Source organism: Trachemys scripta, chromosome 1 (genome assembly GCF_013100865.1).
Source record: "Trachemys scripta elegans isolate TJP31775 chromosome 1, CAS_Tse_1.0, whole genome shotgun sequence".
NCBI lineage: Eukaryota > Metazoa > Chordata > Testudines > Emydidae > Trachemys > Trachemys scripta.
Genome location: NC_048298.1, coordinates 229,513,814 through 229,534,855, shown reverse-complemented (window position 1 = coordinate 229,534,855; position 21,042 = coordinate 229,513,814). Strand labels below are relative to the sequence as shown.

At 44.4% G+C, this 21,042-nt stretch overlaps 2 protein-coding genes across 4 annotated transcripts in view; one reads left to right on the top strand and one right to left on the bottom strand.

Annotated features, from left to right (window-relative positions):
- The window catches only part of LOC117870689 (inosine-uridine preferring nucleoside hydrolase-like), a 56,989-nt gene extending 37,729 nt beyond the window's left edge, over positions 1 to 19,260 (top strand). Inside the window, exons 8-10 of one of the 2 annotated variants that reach the window (XR_004644021.1) lie at positions 10,488 to 11,760; positions 13,265 to 13,350; positions 18,170 to 19,260. Coding sequence is in view for 1 of the 2 variants with exons in the window: in XM_034757935.1 (XP_034613826.1) it covers positions 10,488 to 10,583; positions 11,696 to 11,740 (141 nt within the window). In the remaining variant the exon portion in view is untranslated. Of the gene's footprint in view, positions 1 to 10,487; positions 11,761 to 13,264; positions 14,722 to 18,169 lie in introns of those variants that run through there. The other variant, XM_034757935.1, reaches the window with a different exon arrangement.
- Positions 16,835 to 21,042, bottom strand: part of TMEM131 (transmembrane protein 131) — a 169,095-nt gene continuing 164,887 nt past the window's right edge. For both annotated transcript variants that reach the window (XM_034757930.1, XM_034757929.1), the window contains 2 exons: positions 19,254 to 19,417; positions 16,835 to 17,840 (listed from right to left, as the gene is read on the bottom strand). In XM_034757930.1, coding sequence (XP_034613821.1) covers positions 17,544 to 17,840; positions 19,254 to 19,417 — 461 coding nt within the window. In that variant the 3' untranslated portion in view covers positions 16,835 to 17,543. The remainder of the gene's footprint in view (positions 17,841 to 19,253; positions 19,418 to 21,042) is intronic.

Genomic DNA, 21,042 nt, shown 5'->3' with positions numbered 1-21,042 from the left:
GCACATGACTTATGAGGAGAGGGTGAGGGAATTGGGCTTATTTAGTCTGCAGAACAGAAGAGTAAAGGGGGATTTGATTGGAACCCCCCTTCAGGTAGTTGCTAAGAGAATGGAGCTAGGCTGTTCTCAGTGGTGGCAGATGACAGAACAAGGGGCAATGGTCTCAAGTTGCAGTGGGGGAGGCCTAGGTTGGATATTAGGAAAAACTATTTCACTAGGAGGGTGGTGAAGTACTGGAATGGGTTACCTAGGGAGGTGGTGGAATCTCCATCCTTAGAAGTTTTTAAGGCCCGGCTTGACAAAGCCCTGGCTGGGATGATTTAGTTGGGATTGGTCCTGCTTTGAGCAGGGTTTTGTACTAGATGACCTCCTGAGGTCTCTTCCACCCCTAATCTTCTATGATACAGTTCCTGGCTTGGCCTCGCCAGCACTGGTTCGGCACGCTGCTGGACCTCTTGGTGGCTGCTCCGTTACAGCTACTGCTCCAGTCAGACCTGCGGTCCCAGAATCACGGCAGTTTTCTGCACCCGAACCTGGCGGCGCTGCACCTGACTGTGTGGCAGCTGCATGGTTAAGTGCCGGGTCCAATAGGTCCTGTTGGGCAGCAGAAAGCCCTCCACCAGAGTGACCTACCTGGCCAAATGGAAGTGGTTCACATGTTTGACCTTCGAAAAAGGCATTTGGCCCGAGTGGGCCTCACTGTAGTTGATTCTGGAGTGCCTTTTTCATCCCAAGCTCCAAGGCCTGTCCCTTTCATCTATTAAAGTCCACTTGCTATTTCAGCCTTCCAGCCTCCGCTCCAGGGCAGACTGGTTTTTGCTCAGAACATAACAGTTGGGTTCCTCAAAGGCCTTGAACGTCTCTACCCACACGTCTGTTTGCAATTTGACATAGATGTATTCTCAATCTGTCACATCCCTCCCTCCAAGTAAGCATTAAAAAACCTAGGAAACCTAATATATAGAAAAAATTGTTGCAAAGCAGTTAAAGTTCCTGCACACACACAATTTGCCTTTCATGGATCTACAAAAGTAAGGAAATGTGAAGTTAGGCCACCTAACAGTACATACCTTCTACCCCTGTAAACTTACAATTACCATAACTACCGTTTAACATAGACCATGTACTACAACCTTAAGGAGGCAGAGTTAGATATACCCGACTTCCATCACCCCCTTTAAGCCACCCTTCTGCACATACCCCTTTATCAAACTGCACTCTCTCAAACATCCACAACTACTAGTGTTGTGTGGAGATGGGGGACTCTGGTAAAAGAATATGTAGGGTGAAGGGTGAAGCAGGGGTGGGGTGGGGAGAGAGAACTAAGTTTTCAGTGCATAGTCTGTGCTGTATGGTAGTTATGGGAACAGTGTGTGGTTTTGGGTAGAAGAGTAGAGGGCATGTATCATTAGGTGGCTTAACATTTCATTTCCCCGTTTGGCGGGGTATGCTTCACAACATTTTTTTTCTGTATTAATTATATGGTTACCTGACTCTTGAACTCAATAGGAGTTTGGTCTGCATAGGAATTGCAAGATCAAGCCCTATTTTGCTACACGTTTGCATAAAGTATGCATCATGTTGAGACTTATTTTAAATTGGTGTACTGTTTGTGACAACGGCTTGAAAAAAATGTATAGAATGTTTCTCATATGGTTTTGTAATTGTAAATTCTATTCATCTCCTCTAAAGGTCCTTTTAAAGAATCTCTTTAGTGTGTGTACGTACATACGTACGTACATACATACACACACATGACCTGATAATTTCTTGGGATATTCTTTGTCTTCATTTATTTATAAGGTAATACTTTATCTGTAGTGATATAGGCTGCCTTCAGTAGGGTTGTGGTGGTAATTTTTTTATGTTATGTGATCTAAAATAGAAGAGCTCTAGTTGCTCCAAGATATGTTCCAATGGTATAAAAATGATATACATTACAGGAGTTTGTAGTTTTTGTCACATTAGATTAGACAGAACCTCAGATGTGTCAAATGCAGTAAATGAGATGAGAGGCTTCACTTATTCCTAGATTTTGCTAAGAGAAGGAACACTTTCCTGGTGGGTTTTTTGTTGGTACAAGAATCTCTGATTAGCCTGCCTGGATTTGGACCTTCAACAATGAAGGAGAAACACCTTGAAAAATGAGTCACTAAAATCTTAATTCACTGAAGATTTTCTGACCACTTACTTGAAAAACAGAGAATTGGAGATGCTGCAAATTTGATCTTTTTTTTGCTCTCCACTTGAATTTTGGGTGTGGTGTTTCCTCCATGAGCTTCAGAGAAGATTGAATAGTCTCATGTAATTAGATGCAGATTTCCATTATTGGGCATTCTGAAATCAAAAGATATTTTGTCATTGTGACTGGTCAGAAAAGAACAATTAAAGTTGATAAAACAAAAACCAGCTAACCAGCCAAGTAGGTAAGGAATATATTTTTGATGCTTTGCTCAATAACAATCTCTATATAAAAAATCATGCCTACCTTTTTTATGGCATAGAGGCAAAAGCACAAAACCAAAACTAGTCAGCCACGAAACATTCCAAGACAGATACCCCAAAGCACTTCAGTAACTTACTTCCTAATACCAAGTTTTGAGGTCCCTTCAGTTTTGGACACAGCAGCACATAAAGGATTTTGAATACAATACATTCAAATATTCAGTTGATAATGGCAAATTACTTTGGAGATCATTGCAGCTAATCTATTTGTGGATAGAAAATTGGCAACCTTGCTGAGTGACACATTGTAAACAATTTTATTCCAACTTAAAAAAAAAAAAAATCCTGTGTCAAGTGTTCCTGAAATCACCCTTGCTTATCTGTCATAGCTAGCTAAATAATGGTTTACACTTAAACAGTGCATTGTATTTTCTAAGGTTTGTACATAATAAACATTTACTAATCCTGGTAAGGTCTAAGATATTCAGGGCATTTTAATAATCCTAAAGAGGATGAAATGACAGGTGATTTACAGAGTCTCTGAAATTAGTATAATATGGTTCACTCATTTGACCAGCTGCATTTTAAAAGCATGTGGTTATTTTTAAAGTTTAAGATAACTACACAAAAATATTTTTACATAAATTGATTTCAATTTAAAATTTTCTTTGGATATCAGCAATACCCTCTCACCCCTCATTTTATTTCTTTATTGTTTTAAAAAAAATTGCTAAAGATTTGTTAATTATCCTTGGAGTAGTGTAGTTGTTCCCCCCATACTCCTTCCCATGAGGGAAAAACAGCTAGAAAAGAGGGGCATTCCAGGCTCCCCCAGGTTCAAACAGGGTTCCCCAGGAGGCTATTCCTGTCAGCGATGGACACTCATGGTGCATCCACTGCCTAGGAGAGGCACACATGCTTCAGAAGTGTATGCATTGCCTCAAGCTCAAGGCATGCACCAAAAAAGGCAGGGAGCTCAAGTTAAAATTTATTATGATGGAGTTCACTTCGGCCAGCTTCCGACCCTGACTTGGAGACCCAGTCTGGGCAGTGATCCCCCTCGCCCCAGATGACAGCTTCAAAGAAACATTCCCTGCTAACTGTGCAGAGAAAGTTGCTGCATTCCTCGCAAAATGGCTGCCACGAAGCAGGCACCGAGTTTCCCTACCAGGAAACCAGTTAAAAAGAAAAGGTCCCCAGCATGCTCAATGACATTGGTACCGACCGGAGCACAGTTGAGTACCTTTGAGTCAGTGGGATCCTCCGGTACCGCTGATTTTGGTAAAGCCAAGGAGGGCGGGCTTGGAAAGGAGTGGTAGAAATAGGCCTAGCTTCTCCACGATGGTACCAACAGAGTTGCTCAGACATGTGGCACTGATTAGATCAACGCTGCAGCAGATTATGGCACCACCTATGGCACTCAACGGAACGCAGAGCCCCCTCGGCACTGTCAACCGCTTCAACTATAGCGGTACTGCCCCCAATATCTTCATTGTTACCGATGCCCATCCTGATACTGCAAGAATTTCATTTCCAGAAGGACTTGCTCGTATCCAAGACACCGGAATCTCAGCTTCTCAGTACTGATATTGCCCTGGTATGCATCACACCCATAGTGCACTCGGTACCAACTGAATAACCAAACAGGTTAGTGTCTCCCCTTCCTCCCCCCAGCGAGGAGGACAATGAGGGAGGAGGAGGAGGTTTACTTCACATTAACATACCACAACCCACCTCAACAGGCAGTTACCAGCTCAGATCCATTTGTGCAGGTGAGATACCAGCCTAGAGGTGATGCACATGGGTGATATGGACATTTCCACCACACTGGCCTTACTGGGCTGCATACAGACAGCAATTTTCCAGGCCTCCTAGCACCCACAGAGAGAGAATGAGATGCTCCCCATCAGCCTGGGTGGCTAGACCCCCCGAGTCTCAGGACAAAACATTTGAGGAGCAGGATGAAAGGACTGATAAGGAAGCCACCTGAGCAGCCATTTATTTCCTAATCCTCTCTGGACGAGGCTGTCATGTCTCCTCATAAGAACGGCCGTACTGGGTCAGACCAAAGGTCCATCTAGCCCAGTATCCTGTCTACCGACAGTGGCCAATGCCAGGTGCCCCAGAGGGAGTGAACCCAACAGGTAATGATCAAATGATCTCTCTCTTGTCATCCATCTCCACCCTCTGACAAACAGAGTCTAGGGACACCATTCCTTACCCATCCTGGCTAATAGCCATTAATGGACTTAACCTCCATGAATGTATCCAGTTCTCTTTTAAACCCTGTTAAAGTCCTAGCCTTCACAACCTCCTCAGGTCAGGAGTTCCACAAGTTGACTGTGCGCTGTGTGTAGAAGAACTTCCTTTTATTTGTTTTAAACCTGCTGCCTATTAATTTCATTTGGTGACCTCTAGTCTTGTATTATGGCAATAAGTAAATAACTTTTCCTTATCTACTTTCTCCACATCACTCATGATTTTATATACCTCTATCATATCTCCCCTTAGTCTCCTCTTTTCCAAGCTGAAAAGTCCTAGCCTCTTTAATCTTTCCTCATATGGGACCTGTTCCAAACCCCTAATCATTTTAGTTGCCCTTCTCTAGTGCTGGTATATCTTTTTTTGAGATAAGGAGACCACATCTGTGTGCGGTATTCAAGATGAGGGCGTACCATCGATTTATATAAGGGTAATAATATATTCTCCTTCTTATTCTCTATCTCCTTAGCCTCCCCTGACAACAGCTGATGATTTTAAACAATTTCAGGAATTATTCAAGAGAATTGCAGACACTACAAATACCACTCAAAGAAGTTAGAGAGTCTCAACATAAATTGCTGGATATTCTAGAAACATACATCAACCTCATCTAAAATTGCATTCCCATAAATAGACCCAGCTAAGGCCATCTGGCAGACCCCTGCCATAATACCACCCACCTGTAAAAGAGCGGACAAAATGTACTGTGTCCCCTCTAAGGGCATGGATTTCTTGTTCTTGCACCCTTCCCTGAATTGTTTAATGGTTGAAGCTGTGAATGAGCAGGGCAGACAATACCATACTAAAACTATCCCAAATGATAAAGAATGGAAGCATTTAGGCCTATTTGGATGCAAAGCCTACTCATCACTGACTCTACAATTGCCAATCATGAAGCCCTGATGTCCAAATATAATCATACCAACTATTCAAAGCTGAATGAATTTATTGATTACATTCCTGATGACAAAAAAGAACAATTCCAGGCAATTATCTCTGAGGTTCACCTTCTGGCTAGGACAACTTTACAAGCTTCCTTGGATGCAGCTGATGTAGCTGCATGATCCATTTCTACAGCTGTGGTCATGTGAAGGGTGTCATGGCTCCACCTCTCGGGGTTTCCAAAAGAGGTACAGGATATTCCCTTTAAAGAATCCAAATTGTTTGTGGACAAGATGGATGAATCCTTCCATTCCTTAAGAGACTCTAGGGCAATTCTTTAGTCTTTAAAGTATCTACATGCCTATGTACAAGAGAAGGCCAGGTAAATACCATTCTTCAGAGTGATTGAGGCCTACTCCATACGTTCCTCCTCAGGGACAATATGGCTCAAAGGAGAAGATGGACTAAAAAGCGTAGGCCACCTCCATCTCAATCATCAACATCCCAACCATCCACTTCAAAGCAACAATTTTGAGAATTTGATCGAGGCCATGAGATGTCTCCCTCAGACACATGTGCTGCAACCACCAGAAAGTGTCCATCAGTTTGGCAACCGTCTGACTCTATTCTACCCAATGTGGCAGAGTATCACCTCGGACAAGTGGATGTTAGAAATTAGCAAACAATGGGTACCCAATTCAGTTTATATCCCTCCCTCCTACCCGCCCTGCCTCCCCATCCCTCTTCAATTACCTTTCTCATGAGCACCTTTTATGGGAGGAAATAAAATACCTCCTACACTTTGGTGCTGTAGAACCAGTTCCGATCCAACACAGTGGGTGGGGCTTTTATTCCAACTATTACCTAATTCAGAAAAAGAACGATGGTTGGATACCCATCTTAAGCTTAAGAAAACTCAACACATTCATGAAAGTACAACAATTCAGGATAGTCACGTTAGCAATAATAATCCCAGCACTGGACCAGGGGGATTGGTTCTCAGTCCTCAACCTCCAAAATGCATATTTTCATATTATCATACATCCATCCCACAGGAGATTCCTCAAATTTTCTCTGGGGCAGGACCACTATTGGTACAAAGTACTTCCGTTTGGCCTTTCTGCAGCCCCCCGAATGTTCTCCAAGGTCCTTGTGGTGATGGCTGTGCACCTCTGAATACAAGGAATTATGATCTTCCCATACTTGGATAATTGCCTACTCAAAGCCCCCTCTTGAGATAGCACATTAGTAGCTATTAGATACTGGGGGAGCACATGACCGACCATGTGTCTCCTCTGCCCAGTGACCCACCTGCCCTGTGTCCAGCTCGGGGCCACCGGACTCTCCCTGCCCACCAGAGTTACCTGCGGGAGGGGCCACGCTCTTTTTCCCGATGCACCTCCGCCCGGTACGTTCAGCCCCTGTCCCCGTCAGCCAGGCCCGGGCGCGGAGTGGGATGGGGACGCTCTGGGTCACTGTTCTGGGTAGTGTGGCGGCTGCCAGAGAGAACCTGGCTCGAGAGGAGGCAGTGGCGGGTTCTCCCTCCCCCTGGGGCCTGGCTGTCGGGGACAGGCCAAGCGAGACATGACAGGGAGGACTCCAACTCGCTCGGCCATTGTCCCCAGCAGCCAGGCCTGGGCAGCGGGGTAGCCTGCTGCTGCTGCTTCACCATCTGGGCTCTCGCAGGCAGCTGCCATGCTGCCCAGAGTAGTGCCCGGAGTGGCCAGGATGAGAAGTGGCTGGTCCCGCCTTTTCAGCTCCCTGCTTGAGCCAGACTGCCAGGGATAGGGGCTGAGCCTCTCTCCCCCTCGACAGGCCAAGCAAAAATTGGGGGGGGGGACATTTGATCCCACATGCCCCCGTCCCACACATCGTCTATGACTGTGGCTCTTTTCTTACGACTAGGCTTACAAATAAACACTCAGAAATCAACTTTGACACCTGTACAACACCTAGAATTCATTGGGGCCTACCTCAATGCAGAGGAGGCCAAATACTCCTTACCAACACACAGATTTACCACCCTAGTCAATTTGATTTCCACAGTGCAAACCAGTCCACAGATATCAGCCAGAACATGCTTACAACTACTAGGACATATGGCAGCGACCATCTTTGTTGTAAGACATGCCAAATTATATTTGCGTTGCCTTTGGGGTGGCTCAGGACAATATACGTTCCACACAGATACAACTTGAACAAGTCTCTCTCAGTGTCAGTCGCAGTCAAAAGCTCACTAGACTGGTAGACAAAGCCCCACAATGTGTGTGCTGGAGTTCCTTTCTCACAACCACCACCATCACGAATACTGACAATGGATGCATCTCTGTTGGGTTGGGGACCACACTTGCAGGACTACAGAGTACAGGGCAAGTGGTCCCCTTTAGAGTCGATGTTACACATCAATCTACTGGAGCTATGAGCAGACCGGAATGCATGTTCACACTTTTCAATGCTAATCAGAAACAAGAACATAATGACAGATAACATCACTTGTGTGCTTTACATAAACTAAGAAGGAGGAGCAAGGTCACCATCCCTGTGTGCCGAAGCTCTGAAATGATGGAATTGGTGCATTCACCATAGGGTCAACATCTCAGTTACTTGCCTACCAGGATGTCAAAACACCACAGCAGATGCACTAAGCAGGAAATTCTCACAGAAACACGAATGTGAAATAGACACCACGGTCCTACACAAAATATTCAGATGTTGGGGATTCCCAAGCATAGATCTTTTTGCCATGATCAGGAACAGCAAGTGCCCACAGTTCTGCTCAAGAGCAGGACTGGGTCATTGATCGCTGGGGGAAGCCTTCCTTATCAAATGGGATGCACATCTGGTATACGCCTTTCTGCCGATCCCATTAATACACAAAGTAATACACAAAATAAAAGAAGAAAAAGCCAGCGCCATCTTGATAACCCCAACATGACCCAGACAAACATGGTTCCCTTACCTCTTACGGATGGTCGTATGCCCACCCGTCATTCTCCACCCAGTTCCACATCTCCTGTCTCAGATGCTGGCCAGGTGCACCATCCGAACCTTAAGATTCTCCATGTGAAAGCATGGCTCCTCAGTGGTTCCAGAATATCAAAATGACCTGTTCTGAAGATGTAAAGGAGATACTATTAAATAGCAGAAGATCAACTATGCGATATACTTACCTGCACAAATGGAAGAGATTCCAGACCTTGTGCGACAATAGACACGCCACAGCTGCAACCTCTCCCTTGCCACTGGTACTGGACTACATCCTAGATCTAAAAAAATCAGGACTATCCTCAAGTTCAGTTAGAGTACATCTCACGTCCCTTATGGCCTTCCACCACAAGATTGATGGACACTCAGTATTCACCCATCTTATAACAAAAACATTTCTCAGAGGTATTCGAAACCTCTACCCCGAAGTATAAGATCCCACTCCATCTTTGGACAGTAACCTAGTGCTACAATGCCTCACTGGTCCTCTGTTAGAGCCCAGGGCGGCTTGCTCACTCATACATCTATCTATGAAAACTCCCTTTCATGCTTGAAGAGTGGGAGACATAGGTGCTCTCATGGTGTACCCCCTTTCACAATTTTCTTCAAAGATAAAATCCTGTTAAGACCACATCCAAAGTTCCTACCTAAAATACCTTTGTCATTCCACATGAATCAGCCTATTCGTCTTTCATCATTCTTCCCTAGACCGAATGGGAATAAAAGGGAGGCCATGTTCCACCACTAGACATTAGAAGGGTGTTAGCCTTCTCTCTCAAAAGGACCAAACCCTTCAGAAAGTCACTAAGATTATTCCTTTCTATTGCAGAGAGATTGATGGGATCAGCCATACAAAACAATTACTTTTGAAATGTGGATTTCCGGTTGTATTAACCTTTGCTATCATCAGCATAATTTGCAACCCCCACCAGGGACTCGAACACACTCAACAAGATCGCTTTCCACCTGTATAGCTTTCCAGGGCAATGTACCAATCACAGACATTTGTAAAGCAGTGACTTGGGCTCTGCTCACACATTCATGGTGCACTACACCATTGTGGGGGGCTCATCATCCGATGATCTATTAGGATTGACTGTTTTAACATCACTAACAAATCCAACTCCGCAGCCCCATCCTTCCAATGAGAGGCACTGCTCTACAGTCACCGAAAGTGGAGCACCCATAGGGACACTACTTGAAGAAGAAGGGAAGATTACTCATCCTGTGCAGTAACTGAGGTTCTTTGAGATGTCTGTCTCTATGGGTGCTTCACTACCCACCCTCCTCCCAACTACTTCGGCGTTTCAGACATGGACTCTGTGGTAGAGAAGGAACTGAGGGTGGTTTGGCCACACAGTGCTATATAGCTGCTGAACATAGCATGAGACAGGGAGAGTGCATTTATGGGCCAAATGAGCACTGCTACCAAAAATCTCTGATGCTAGGCGCGGGGATGCAGACACATCTAAAGTGGAGCACTCATAAGGATACACATCTCAAAGAACCTCAGTTATAGCACAGGATGAGTAACCTTATCTTTCCTTCAATGCCTATGTGCCCTTTAAAGCACTAGGGTAAGAGAGCTACATGATAAGGTGGTGGGGAGAGAGAGCAAAGAAAACAGGCATGGAAGATGTAGTTTTCTAAAGGAGCCACTGCTCCTGCATCTGAATCCCCTTTGCTTCTAGGTTATAATAAAATTATGCTCTACCATGTATTTCCCTGGTGCATCTAACTCTAGATCATAATGGTATCTGTATGTGATGGAGCTCACTGATACCTTGTTGGTGATGGCGGTGAAACACCCCAGACTTGTTGTCTTAGGATATTTTAATATGCATATTGACAAGTCCACAGATGCAAAAGCCCAAAAATGTGTCATCTCACTTGCCTTCTTAAAACTTTTACAGGTCATCTCTAGTCCAACCTACAAAGCCAATCACACCATGTGCCTAGTTTTCAGCCTAGATATAAAAAAATTAAAAATGAAGAGGCAGATCTTTAAGGTTAGTAACCTTTTTTTCAGTTATTTGTGATGTAATATGTAACAATTTTCTTGACACAGAAGAGGGAGCAAAAGGAGGGGAGCTCTCTATGCCTTGGAGATAGTCACCCTTCAGGCTGAATGTTCTGGTTTTTGGGAGGATGGGGGAGACTGAATTCCTTTTTCTGTAACATTAACCTATGAATGAATGAATGTTAGAGACACTTTTATTTAGCTGTGTTTGTCTAGTTCTGTGTTCTTAGTGCTGTTTGTGGAGCTAGTGTCCCACATCTCACTATCTTACCAAAGTATGCGGAAAAGTTTCCACGTGTTTGGGCATGATTATGCCACTTCCTAATTTCAGATTCTGGGACTCCTTTCAGTTACTTGAGACTGCCCTCCGCTCCTGTGATCACTAATCCTGTGTGCGTGATCCATTCTCCAAAGTCATTCATATAGCTTGGAACTCTCTCTCATTGTTCTCTAGAACTACTTTGTCATTTTTTCCTTATATGCTTAATTTTTTCCCTCTTTTTCTGGAAGGAGAGTTCATCCGCCTCTCTTCTTCAAACACATCAGCTTATGATCATACAGTGAACTACATAAACCCAAGAGAATGATTGTGGGAGTTATGCAGTTCACTGTGCAGATATATGCAGGTGCTTATCTTATTTATGTGTGTGTATATATATTCATGAGCATCCATGAACTGTAGTTGTCCAATGTGCTATGACCAGAATATGATACTGAGTCTTTCAGTATTTAGCTCATGTACAGTGCTCACGTATAGGGGCTGTGTGCAAGAAGGAAGGAAGGAGAGGGGCAGGTGAAAAACAATGAAAGGGAGGAAAGGGAAAACCAGTCTGAAGGACTGGGGAAAATATGAGGTGTGTAAATCAAAAATACCTAAACTGTATAAAAATAGACAGGGGGTAGGCAGGTGCAGAATGGGAACATGAAAAATTGACTTTTTTGGAGGAGGAAGGCAGAGGGTAGAGCTAGCCATAGATAATAAATAAAAGGACACTTTAATAGGAGATATAGTGTCCAGTTTAGTTAGATAACTTGACCTACAAGTAGTATATGGTAAAATATTTACAGGAAGTAATATTTACTGTACTTGTATCATTGTAGCACCTAGGAGCCCCAGTCATGGACCAGGACCCAGTTGCGTGCTAAGTGTTGTACAAACACAAAATGTAAGTACTGTTTCATTGCAAGGGCTCTCTCTGGCCCTACTTTCTCCCCTATGGTCATGTCTACATTTACCAGAGATTGATGCTGCTGCTGTGATCAATGCATGGGGGTCAATTTAGCGGGTCTGGTGAAGACCTGCTAAATTGATGGCAGAGCGCTGTCCGGCCGACTCCGTTACTCTACCATAACGAGAAGAGTGAGATAAGTCGACGAGAGAGTGTCTCCCATCGATGCAATGCAGTGTAGACACCACTGTAAGTCGACCTAAGTTACATCGACTCCAGTTACATTATTCATGTAGCTGGAGTAGTGTAACTTAGGTTGACTTACCGCGGTACTGTAGACAAGACCTATTCTGGCATGTTGTATCTTACTTTTGAAAACTGACAAATCTGAAAGTACTACATTTACTTAAGCCACGGGGTGGTGCTGTTGATCTATATTTAAAGCTCTCTAGTTATTTGCTATGCAGAGAGGAATTTAATTGTATTGGTCAAATCTGTTGAGTTAGACAAGGTGTGATTTGCAAATCACTGATTTAATCACAATTGCTGGCAATGTGGGGGAAATTTGCCAGTGTGGTTTCCACTGCCTTAGGGGCTAAATAGCTGAAACTTCTCAAGGAGGCTCCACAAAGACACACACAGGAAAGCACAGTAAAATATTGTCGATTTGCTGCAGTTGTCTGGCAGCAGCCTACTGATTTCAGCAATATTCTATTCTGATTGTTTTAATAGCTGCAGTATAGATTTCTGCCTGCTATTATATGCTGACTTAGTATCACTGTATGTTTAATGGGCCTTGTTTTCATTTTAAATGGCTGCAAACATCAGTTGAAACCTTAGGGACAGGGCCCGACTCCAAAATTTGTAATTTTAAAACAAGCTGTATAATAATGACCAGATCTCCGTGGACATTGCTTAAGGCAGGGATTGGCAACCTTTGACACGCGGCCTGTCAAGGTAAGCTCCCTGGCGGGCTGGTTTGCTTACCTGCCACGTCCGCAGGTTTGGCCGATCGCCAATGGGGGCTGCGTGAAGCAGCGCGGGCCAAGGGATGTGCTGGCCGCTGCTTCCCGCCGCCCCCATTGCCCTGGGATGGGGGACCGCAGCCAGTGGGAGCCGCGATCAGCCGAACCTGTGGATGCAGCAGGTAAACAAACTGGCCCGGCCCATCAGGGGACTTACCTGGCGGGACGCGTGCCAAAGGTTGCCAATCCCTGGCTTAAGGATTAACACACTTCCACTGTGTATTTTGTGAGCTGGGCGGGGAAGAACACCGTAGCATCTTTTTGCCATTTGAATTCATCTGGCATTAAAAAGGGAACCTTCTTTCACCCACACTGAAATATTCACAGTCTGGATTTGTCACTTGCTTTAAATGCGCTCACTTGTTTTTTGCCGTTTATCTAAACTGTACAGTTTCCCTGTGCATTCTCTGTCCATTCACTTTACAAGCACTAATGAATTTAAAGCTTATGATACTGATTTCCTTTCTTTGTGCCAGGCGATGAACTGAGGAAATCTCTCACTGGATGTTTTCTCGTGAGCCGTTGGACTTTTCCGGAATGAGGGCCTGATCCTGCAAACAAAGTAAATGGCAAATCTCTCAGCGGCTTCAATGGGAGCAGGATTTGGCCCTGTGCAACCTCTAGCAAGGCAATTTTGAGCTGCAGATGTAATGAAGGGTCTCCATTGATAGATTTCTAGTTGAAAGTGGGGTTATGTACTAGTAACTGATTCTGGGGAAATATCATTTCATCTTTATTCTCTGTGCCATTCATAGCTGATTCTAGAGGCAGAACAATTTCAGATATTGGTTCAGCTTAGGGGCTGCAGGGAAAATCATGCTGTTCTTTCCAGCCTCACTCTTCATCACCAAGAGTAAAGATTGAAGAAGCAGAACTTAGCTGATATTTTGTTGATGTAAGACAGACTCCAGCTTGTTCTTGCAGTGCAGTGGGCTTTGTGATGCTGACAGTGGTAAAAATCCTCCTTTCCTTTCAGTAACCTAAGCAGCTTGGACACACAAGCAGCCCCTTGCAGTAACGGTGCCGTTTCAGTCACTTTTCTGTGGCCCTGTGTGGTTGAGGTTCCTCAAAATTCTGACTAAATCCTCTGGTGCACTTATGAAACCTAGGCCCTGTTCTTATATTGTACATGCCATGACAAGTCTCTAGGATTGCTTGCACTTGACCTAATTGTAGGGGATCTCTAGTTGATAAAGGAGCATTAACCTTGAGGAACCTCCAAGTGCAGCAGCATCCTGCTGATACTTCTGGAATGAGGGAGAGAGGCATTAGTCCTCTCTCTCTCCTCCTTCCATTGCCTGTTTCTCTCTGCGTGATACATATTGCCTTCCCTGCACTGGGTTTTAGCATGAGTAGTTTAGGAAGTGGCAGTGAGGGAAGTTCGATCACATTAGGAGAACAAGGTCAGGGGAGGAGACAGGATTAGTGAGCACTCCCCAGGGCCTAGAAACCCTAATCACGCCTCACTTGCTCAGCTAGTCATCTTGAACTAGGATAAGATGTCATCTTTGTCAGGTCTAGGGCTCCTGGGGTTTTCTTCCAGTTTCCACAGACTGTCAGGCCATTAGATCATACATCCCTTCCCCAATGACTGCAATAATTTTGCAGTGCTACCTCCTTTGGATCTTGCAGCTCTCCCAACTACACCCCCCTTGGTAGTTTACTGCCTCTCCTGGCATAAGGGAAAGGCAGGTCAGAGGCCATCATCTTCTGGCCTGCACTGATGCCAAGATTGCAGTAGTCTTGATGATCAAAGCCACCCGACTGTATACCTGAAAGGAAGAAGGGTGGCCAGACATATCTTCCTAAGGACATGAGGAAGTAACATGGGCAATAGATAGGGTTAAATGGGGCCTAGGAAAGGTTAAAAAAATGTGTTAAGGAGGGGAGGCTGCTAGAGAATAACTGGAATGCAGAAGAGTAAAAAGGAGTAGGTGGGATGGCAGTGTCAGAGTTAATAAATATGGTCTTGTACTGTCAGCTCTAATACAGCACTTAAGGCACCAGCTAAAGCCCAGATGTCGTCATGCTGCTCAGTTAAACCAGACAGGTCAGTTTTGTTGTAAGCAAATTTTAAAGTGCCTTCAGTCAATAATTTAGCAGGCTAATGAGTTTCCGGGCTAGCAAGGTGGCTAGCATGGGTGCTTCTTGGCATGGTGATGCTTCATATGTGTGGTCATAAAGCTGGTGTAGGAGGATGCTTGGTAATAAATCCTATCTCATCACTTCCCTTCCTGCATTTGCACGGGGTACATGGCCTGGGCTTCCCAGCATCTTCATGATTCAGGCAGCTGCCCTGGCCCTTTAAGTGATTTGCAGCCTGTATAAAAGTTGGCATAAATATTGAAGAGCAGCGCTGGCACAGCTAGCCCAGGCTTACAAGTGCAAAAAAAAAAAAAAAAAAAAAAAAAAAAAAAAAAGGTGGCTTAAAACTCAGCAATGGCTCAGGTCTACGCTAGGGGCTAAAATAGAATATGGGCTGTGCAGATGTATGTATACAAAAACCCCTCCCCCACCCTATTCAAGTATTTGTTTGACTACACTTTAGCGCAGGGGTCTCAAACATGCAGCAGCCCGCAAGCCCCTCACAGCCCCCCTGCCCTCCCCCAGTGTTTACCTAGAGCGGCTCTGGCTGGATGTGCACCAGGGGCAGGGCAGGCTCCCTGCCTGCCCTGCGCTGGGAAGAGGCTGGAATGTAGGGAAGGGGGGGCAGAGGGGCTGTGTGGTGCTGTTGCTTCAGGCAGCGCCGCCAGCACCTCCAATTGGCCGGGAAGGGGGAACTGCAGCCAATGGGAGCTGCTGGGGTCGGTGCCTGAAGCAACAGCAACACACAGCCCCCCTCTCTTCCCCACGTTCCAGCCTCTTCCTGGAGCGGTGCGGGGCAGGGCAGGCACGCCCTGCCCCCCAAACCTCTCCTACACCCTGGCCCCCTGCCCTGAACCCCATCTCACCCCACACCCCTCCTGCATCCCAACCCACCACCCTGAGCCCCCTGCTGCACCCCCTGAGGGCAGAGTTGGGGTTGGGATTTCGGGGAAGGTATAGTTGGAGTTGGGTGGGAGTGCCTGCTTTAGAATAGTCTCACTTCCTACTTGGGTCAAAACTAGAGGGAATTGAGGAAACATGCTAGGACATGTCAGTGGCTCTTGTCCACAGCATGCAAATACAGAGCTGGTGACAGGCTGTCTTGTAAATGGTTCAGTCTAGTTATCAAAAGGTAGTGGAACACAGTGTATGAAAGAATGGTTGGTGAACTCAAAGATCTAGCTGTCAGCCTGGACTCTACAATCCAGGAATTCCAAGGTTTTCTTGTATTCCGCTCCTGCATTTCTAAAGTTCCTTTTTCAGAAATTCATACCTTTAAGCTTTGTCCAGAGGCAGCAAGAACAGCTGATACTAATGCCCTTCTCGTCTGCTTTTCTGCTCTTGCAGGGAAGCATTGAGTAGCAGAGGTAGTCTCCCTTCTCTATGTTGTACAAGCAGTTGTAGGAGAGATTACTCTGCAGAGAGCACACCATGCGTGAATACAAAATCAAGTGTATCTTTTGCTGCCTTCTGCAGCTCTTACCCCCAGGAAGCACTAAGAACATACTTGATTCACTGCTGGCAAAGGGCACTATCGAAGTGTAGGAGTGAACTTGATCTTCAAACGCAACACAGCTTTGGAGGAGCCAATATGCCTAGTATTGCTGTCTAGTGACTGACAGGAAGAGCAGCATTACCAGACTAGAGGTGTAGCCGTTGCCGCCAAGCCTGTTGCTAGCAAACTTTATCACAGCTGGCTTTGAAAAGAAAGTTTACACTCAATAGGTGTTTTTGCACAGTGTTCTTCTAGAGAGCAAACCTCCATATAGGTGACCTGCACTAATATAGTTCCACTGCTCTGAAAACAACAGCCTGCAATGGAAGGTGTTTCATGTGCAGTGGGGTTCCCGCTCATAAAGCCCATGTGCACAGAATGAAAATTGCCTTGAAGCCATTATGGCCAAACAGACCTATACATATGCAAATCTGCAGAGCCTGGAGCATAGAAATACAATAGACAGTTTTTGAAAAAAGCATTATTTATTTTAAAGTACAACCCAAAGTTGTGTCTGTAAGAAATGCACGGGGTATCTTGTTTCTTTCACAAGTCTTGGCTATGTGCATTTCAGTTCAACTTAAAAATGCATTCAGGTTTACAAATGTACAAAGAGCACAGAAAGTGTACACAGTCTTAACAGAATGAATTCTCTTACATTCAGCCATTTTTGCTCTTAATGTTTTTACATTCTTAGAACCTGTTAACAAAGACAGCCTTATTTTAAAAAAATACTCTGCATTTTTAGCACAAGGTGCTTTTTTAAAAAATTAGATCTTGGAGCATAATACTGGAAAAAAAATTAAAAACCAAAAACTGGTACTTTGATAAAATTGCTGCATGCTGGGACCATTTTCTAATTCAAATTGTCTCCCAAATAAAGAATGGCAGATGATAAAATAGGAAACCAATGAAAATTGTTCCGATTTACAAATCTTAGCTGAAGTTTGGTTTGTCACCACACTGACTTTTTCGAGCTTAACTGCAATCTCACACTATCGTAATTGCAAGGTAGACTTTAAAAGGAGAAAGTGATGAAAGCAGGACTGGCTCATAACTTTGTTGCAAAAAGGGAAGAAAAAAGCAATGGTAATAGCCTGAAAATGATGTTTCAAAAATGGCATATTCAGAATTGGATCATGATCAGGATAAAAGTCCCTTTGTATAGCCTAATTTCAGTTTTCATGAGTATAGTGAGTGTTAGACCAAGGATCTGAGCTTCTTCTTCCGATTGTAGGGCTCCAAATTCGCCAGGGATTATAGGTCTGTCCCATGTCTTCAGCCGGGTTAGTAACACTGGCAACAGTAGATGGAGGAGGAGCGGGGGAGTTTTCACTACCCATGAGATCAATACCAGATAACGTATTTGCCGGAGTGGTGAAGGGAAGGGTGCTGTTGAGGTTACTTGACCAAATAGAACTGCTGAATGGAGTGGTGGTAGACCACAGGCTACTGGGATTGCCAAGGATCGACTGCAGTACAAAAAAATTGTTGGTTAGTTATAAACCTGTTAATACAGCATTAGTCTTAGTCATTGCTCTTTGTCTGGCAGCTTTCAAACTAATGTTTCCTTTAGCTCAGACACGTTTAGTTAGTCCAGCACTGGACTTCAACATTACCTGAGCTTTCTACAGCCTGATACGTTTCCATATGTTAAACAATTACATACCCATGAATTCTGCATTTGAGGGCAAAAATTAAAACTCATTTTGGAAAATTAAGTAGTAACAACCTGGATTTTGAATCTCAAGATTTTCACCTTGAATACTGAAACTTCATTTCTGCAAATTTTTTCCCCCAGGAATGGAGGAGTCATCCCTGCTCCTATGTGAAACTAACTATGCACCAGCAAAAGGGAACTACCGAGAAGTGATTTAGGTAGTAGTTGCAGAGGATGCTGAAGTGTTATCAAAGTGACATTCTTATAATCTCTCCTATGTCACTAAAATGATAAGTTAAACCAAACAGTTAAGGTTTAGCAACAAAAGGTGCATCACACCACCTAAACTCTTATATGAGGTAAACACTGCATTGAAATGGGGAGGAAACTGTACACAAACTAATTTCCCTGTACACTATAAGAACTAACCGTAGCAAGAGAAAAAACATGACAATTCAACAAAAACCCTTCCCCATTGCTGTCCTGAATGTTGGTCTTCATACTAAATGAGTAAAATACGGAGTGTGAGGATGAGAGTGTGGAGCTACCACTATCTGTCTGAATGTAGGATCTATTCTTCTTTCTAGCTAGCTAGCTATATGACCTGCGTGGTTAAAGTCAATGGTCGGCAAAGACTCTATCCTTCAGTTTCTGATTTCTTTCTCTGTGTTTATGGCCTTTGTTTTTAAGCTGCAGCGTTAGGAAAATCTTCAAGAGTGGGTATGCAAACATCACATGTCTTGGACTGCAGTGATTTAGAGGTTGGGATTTTGGGGCTACTAAGCAGAATCAAGATCTGTCAAATGTCACCTTGGCTGTTCTTAACTGTGCATGAAAACAGAAGGAGTAGCTTTACAGGTGATAGAGCTAATGCTCCTGGCTTTCGGTGCAGGATAGATAGCAGCACTACGGGTGTGTATGTGCAATGCTGGAAGTGCTTGAGTACCAAACAAGTGATTTTATAAAAATTCCAGGTGCTTCCACCATTGCTGTAAGACCAGCCCTAAGACAAGTATTTTGTGTAAAGCAATATACAGTGATCTATCTGCAGGTGAACTGATCTTTTTCATTGGTTTTTACAGCACCCATATGATTTTAATAGTTTTTTTTTATTCAACAGCTATTTTATTTTGACTATGTTCTTCCTTGTCAACTCTTCACTTGAAGATTGGATGAACTTTCAGCAGCACTCAATTAAAAAAGATTATATAGCCTGTGTACTTACTGCAGTTGTGTGAGTTGGGGAACCTGAATTTGTTGGCCAGGAGGGTACAGGAGCGGTAGCCGAAGAGTCCCAGATGGATGAAGGGATGTTACTAACTTCACTCCAGTTTCGCTGCATATCCTGGCCATAAGCAGATCGAGGGAGCCCAAGTTTGCTGAAAACCTCTAAAAAGGAAAACAAACGAACAAAGAACACTTCACATTTCCCCTGATATTTTAAACACAATATTATAGTGTAAGAGTTTCCACAGTGTAGTGGATACCAATACAGGAGGAAACAGATAGAAAAATAGAGAAAGCTCATGTATAAATCCTATCTGTTGTACCAGATAGGGGGATATCTGAAAAACTCATCCAGCGCAATCCTGGAAGCTTGCTGTCCACAGCTGACATCTTACTGGAACCAAGATCATACTTAGAGAAAAAGTTACACACACACACACACACACACACACACACACACCTCTTCAGTGCTTTTCGCAGTACTGGATATTAGTTCATTAGTGCCAGGAATCTGGATTCCTTGCCAACATCATTGTGGGGTGGTGGTCAAGTTTATGTCGGGAATTCTTAATGAATAATAAAGAATAAATCCCAGAGATGGAACAGGTTAAGGTGATGAAACAAGGTCTCAGGGATCACATTTGCAGCATTACCTTCTCAGTTACAGCTGAAATAGAACAGGTTTTTTCACTGCTTTAAAAGAATGTCAGAACTGCCATACTGGATAAGATCCACAGTCCATCTTGTCCGGTATCATTTTTGAAAGTGGCCAACACTACGTGATTGAGTGGAAGGTGCAAAAACCCCACAGTAGGCAGGTATGATCTCATCTGGTCTCATCCTGATCCCCAATAGCTAGAGACTGATTTAAAACCTGAAGCATGAGGGCTGTCTCTGTCTCAAAACACTGTTTCCATTAACTGCTATAACTCTGCATAGTCTTGTTGTCCAAATAAGCTTCCAATCCCATTTTGCCTCAATGACATTTTGTGGCATCAATAATTTAGTAGGATTCAAAGTCCCACAATCTAATTATTAATTGAACGTAAAGTGTTTCTTTTTATCAGTTTTGAAATTTCTACCATTTGGTTTCATTGAAAGTCCTCTTGTTCTTTTGTTCTGAGACAAGGAGAACAGAAGCTCATTATCTCTCTTCCGTAGAGCAGGTGTTATTTTATACAGTTTTTACATCCAGCAGCTTTGGCAATCTGAATACTGACACATGTAGTTTAGAAAAAACTTCCCATAGCTAGTTACCTTGCTGTTGATCTCCCAATAGCCTATTAACTAGTATTTTTGGAAGCAGCGTTTCCTGTCACTCAAAAGAAGCACCATACTTAGGGTTACCATTCGTCCGGATTTACCCGGACATGTCCTCCTTTTTGTGCTAAAAATAGCGTCCGGGGGGGAATTTGTAAATCACTCAAAATGTCCGGGATTTCCCCCCAGGCAGAGCAGAGCGAGCGGCTGGGAGGGCTGCAGGAAAGTCACGGGCTGGACTCCGGAGCAGCTGTAGAGCTCCTCCTCCCACCCCCTCCCTCCCTGCATTCTGAGCCAGCAGCTCCTCCTCCCCGGCAGCCCCGCGCCCCGCTCCGGCAGCACTGTGCAGGGCCAGGGACCGGGTTGTGTGTTGTGCTGGGGAGCGCAGCCACGTGTCCGGCTCCACACAGAGCCCAACACCATGTTCTGAGCAGCAGGGTAAGGGGGCCAGGGGGCAGGAGAAGGGGCAGGGAGGTTCTGGAGGGGGCAGTCAAGAGACGGGGGGGGGGGCAGGAGTTCGGGGGGGG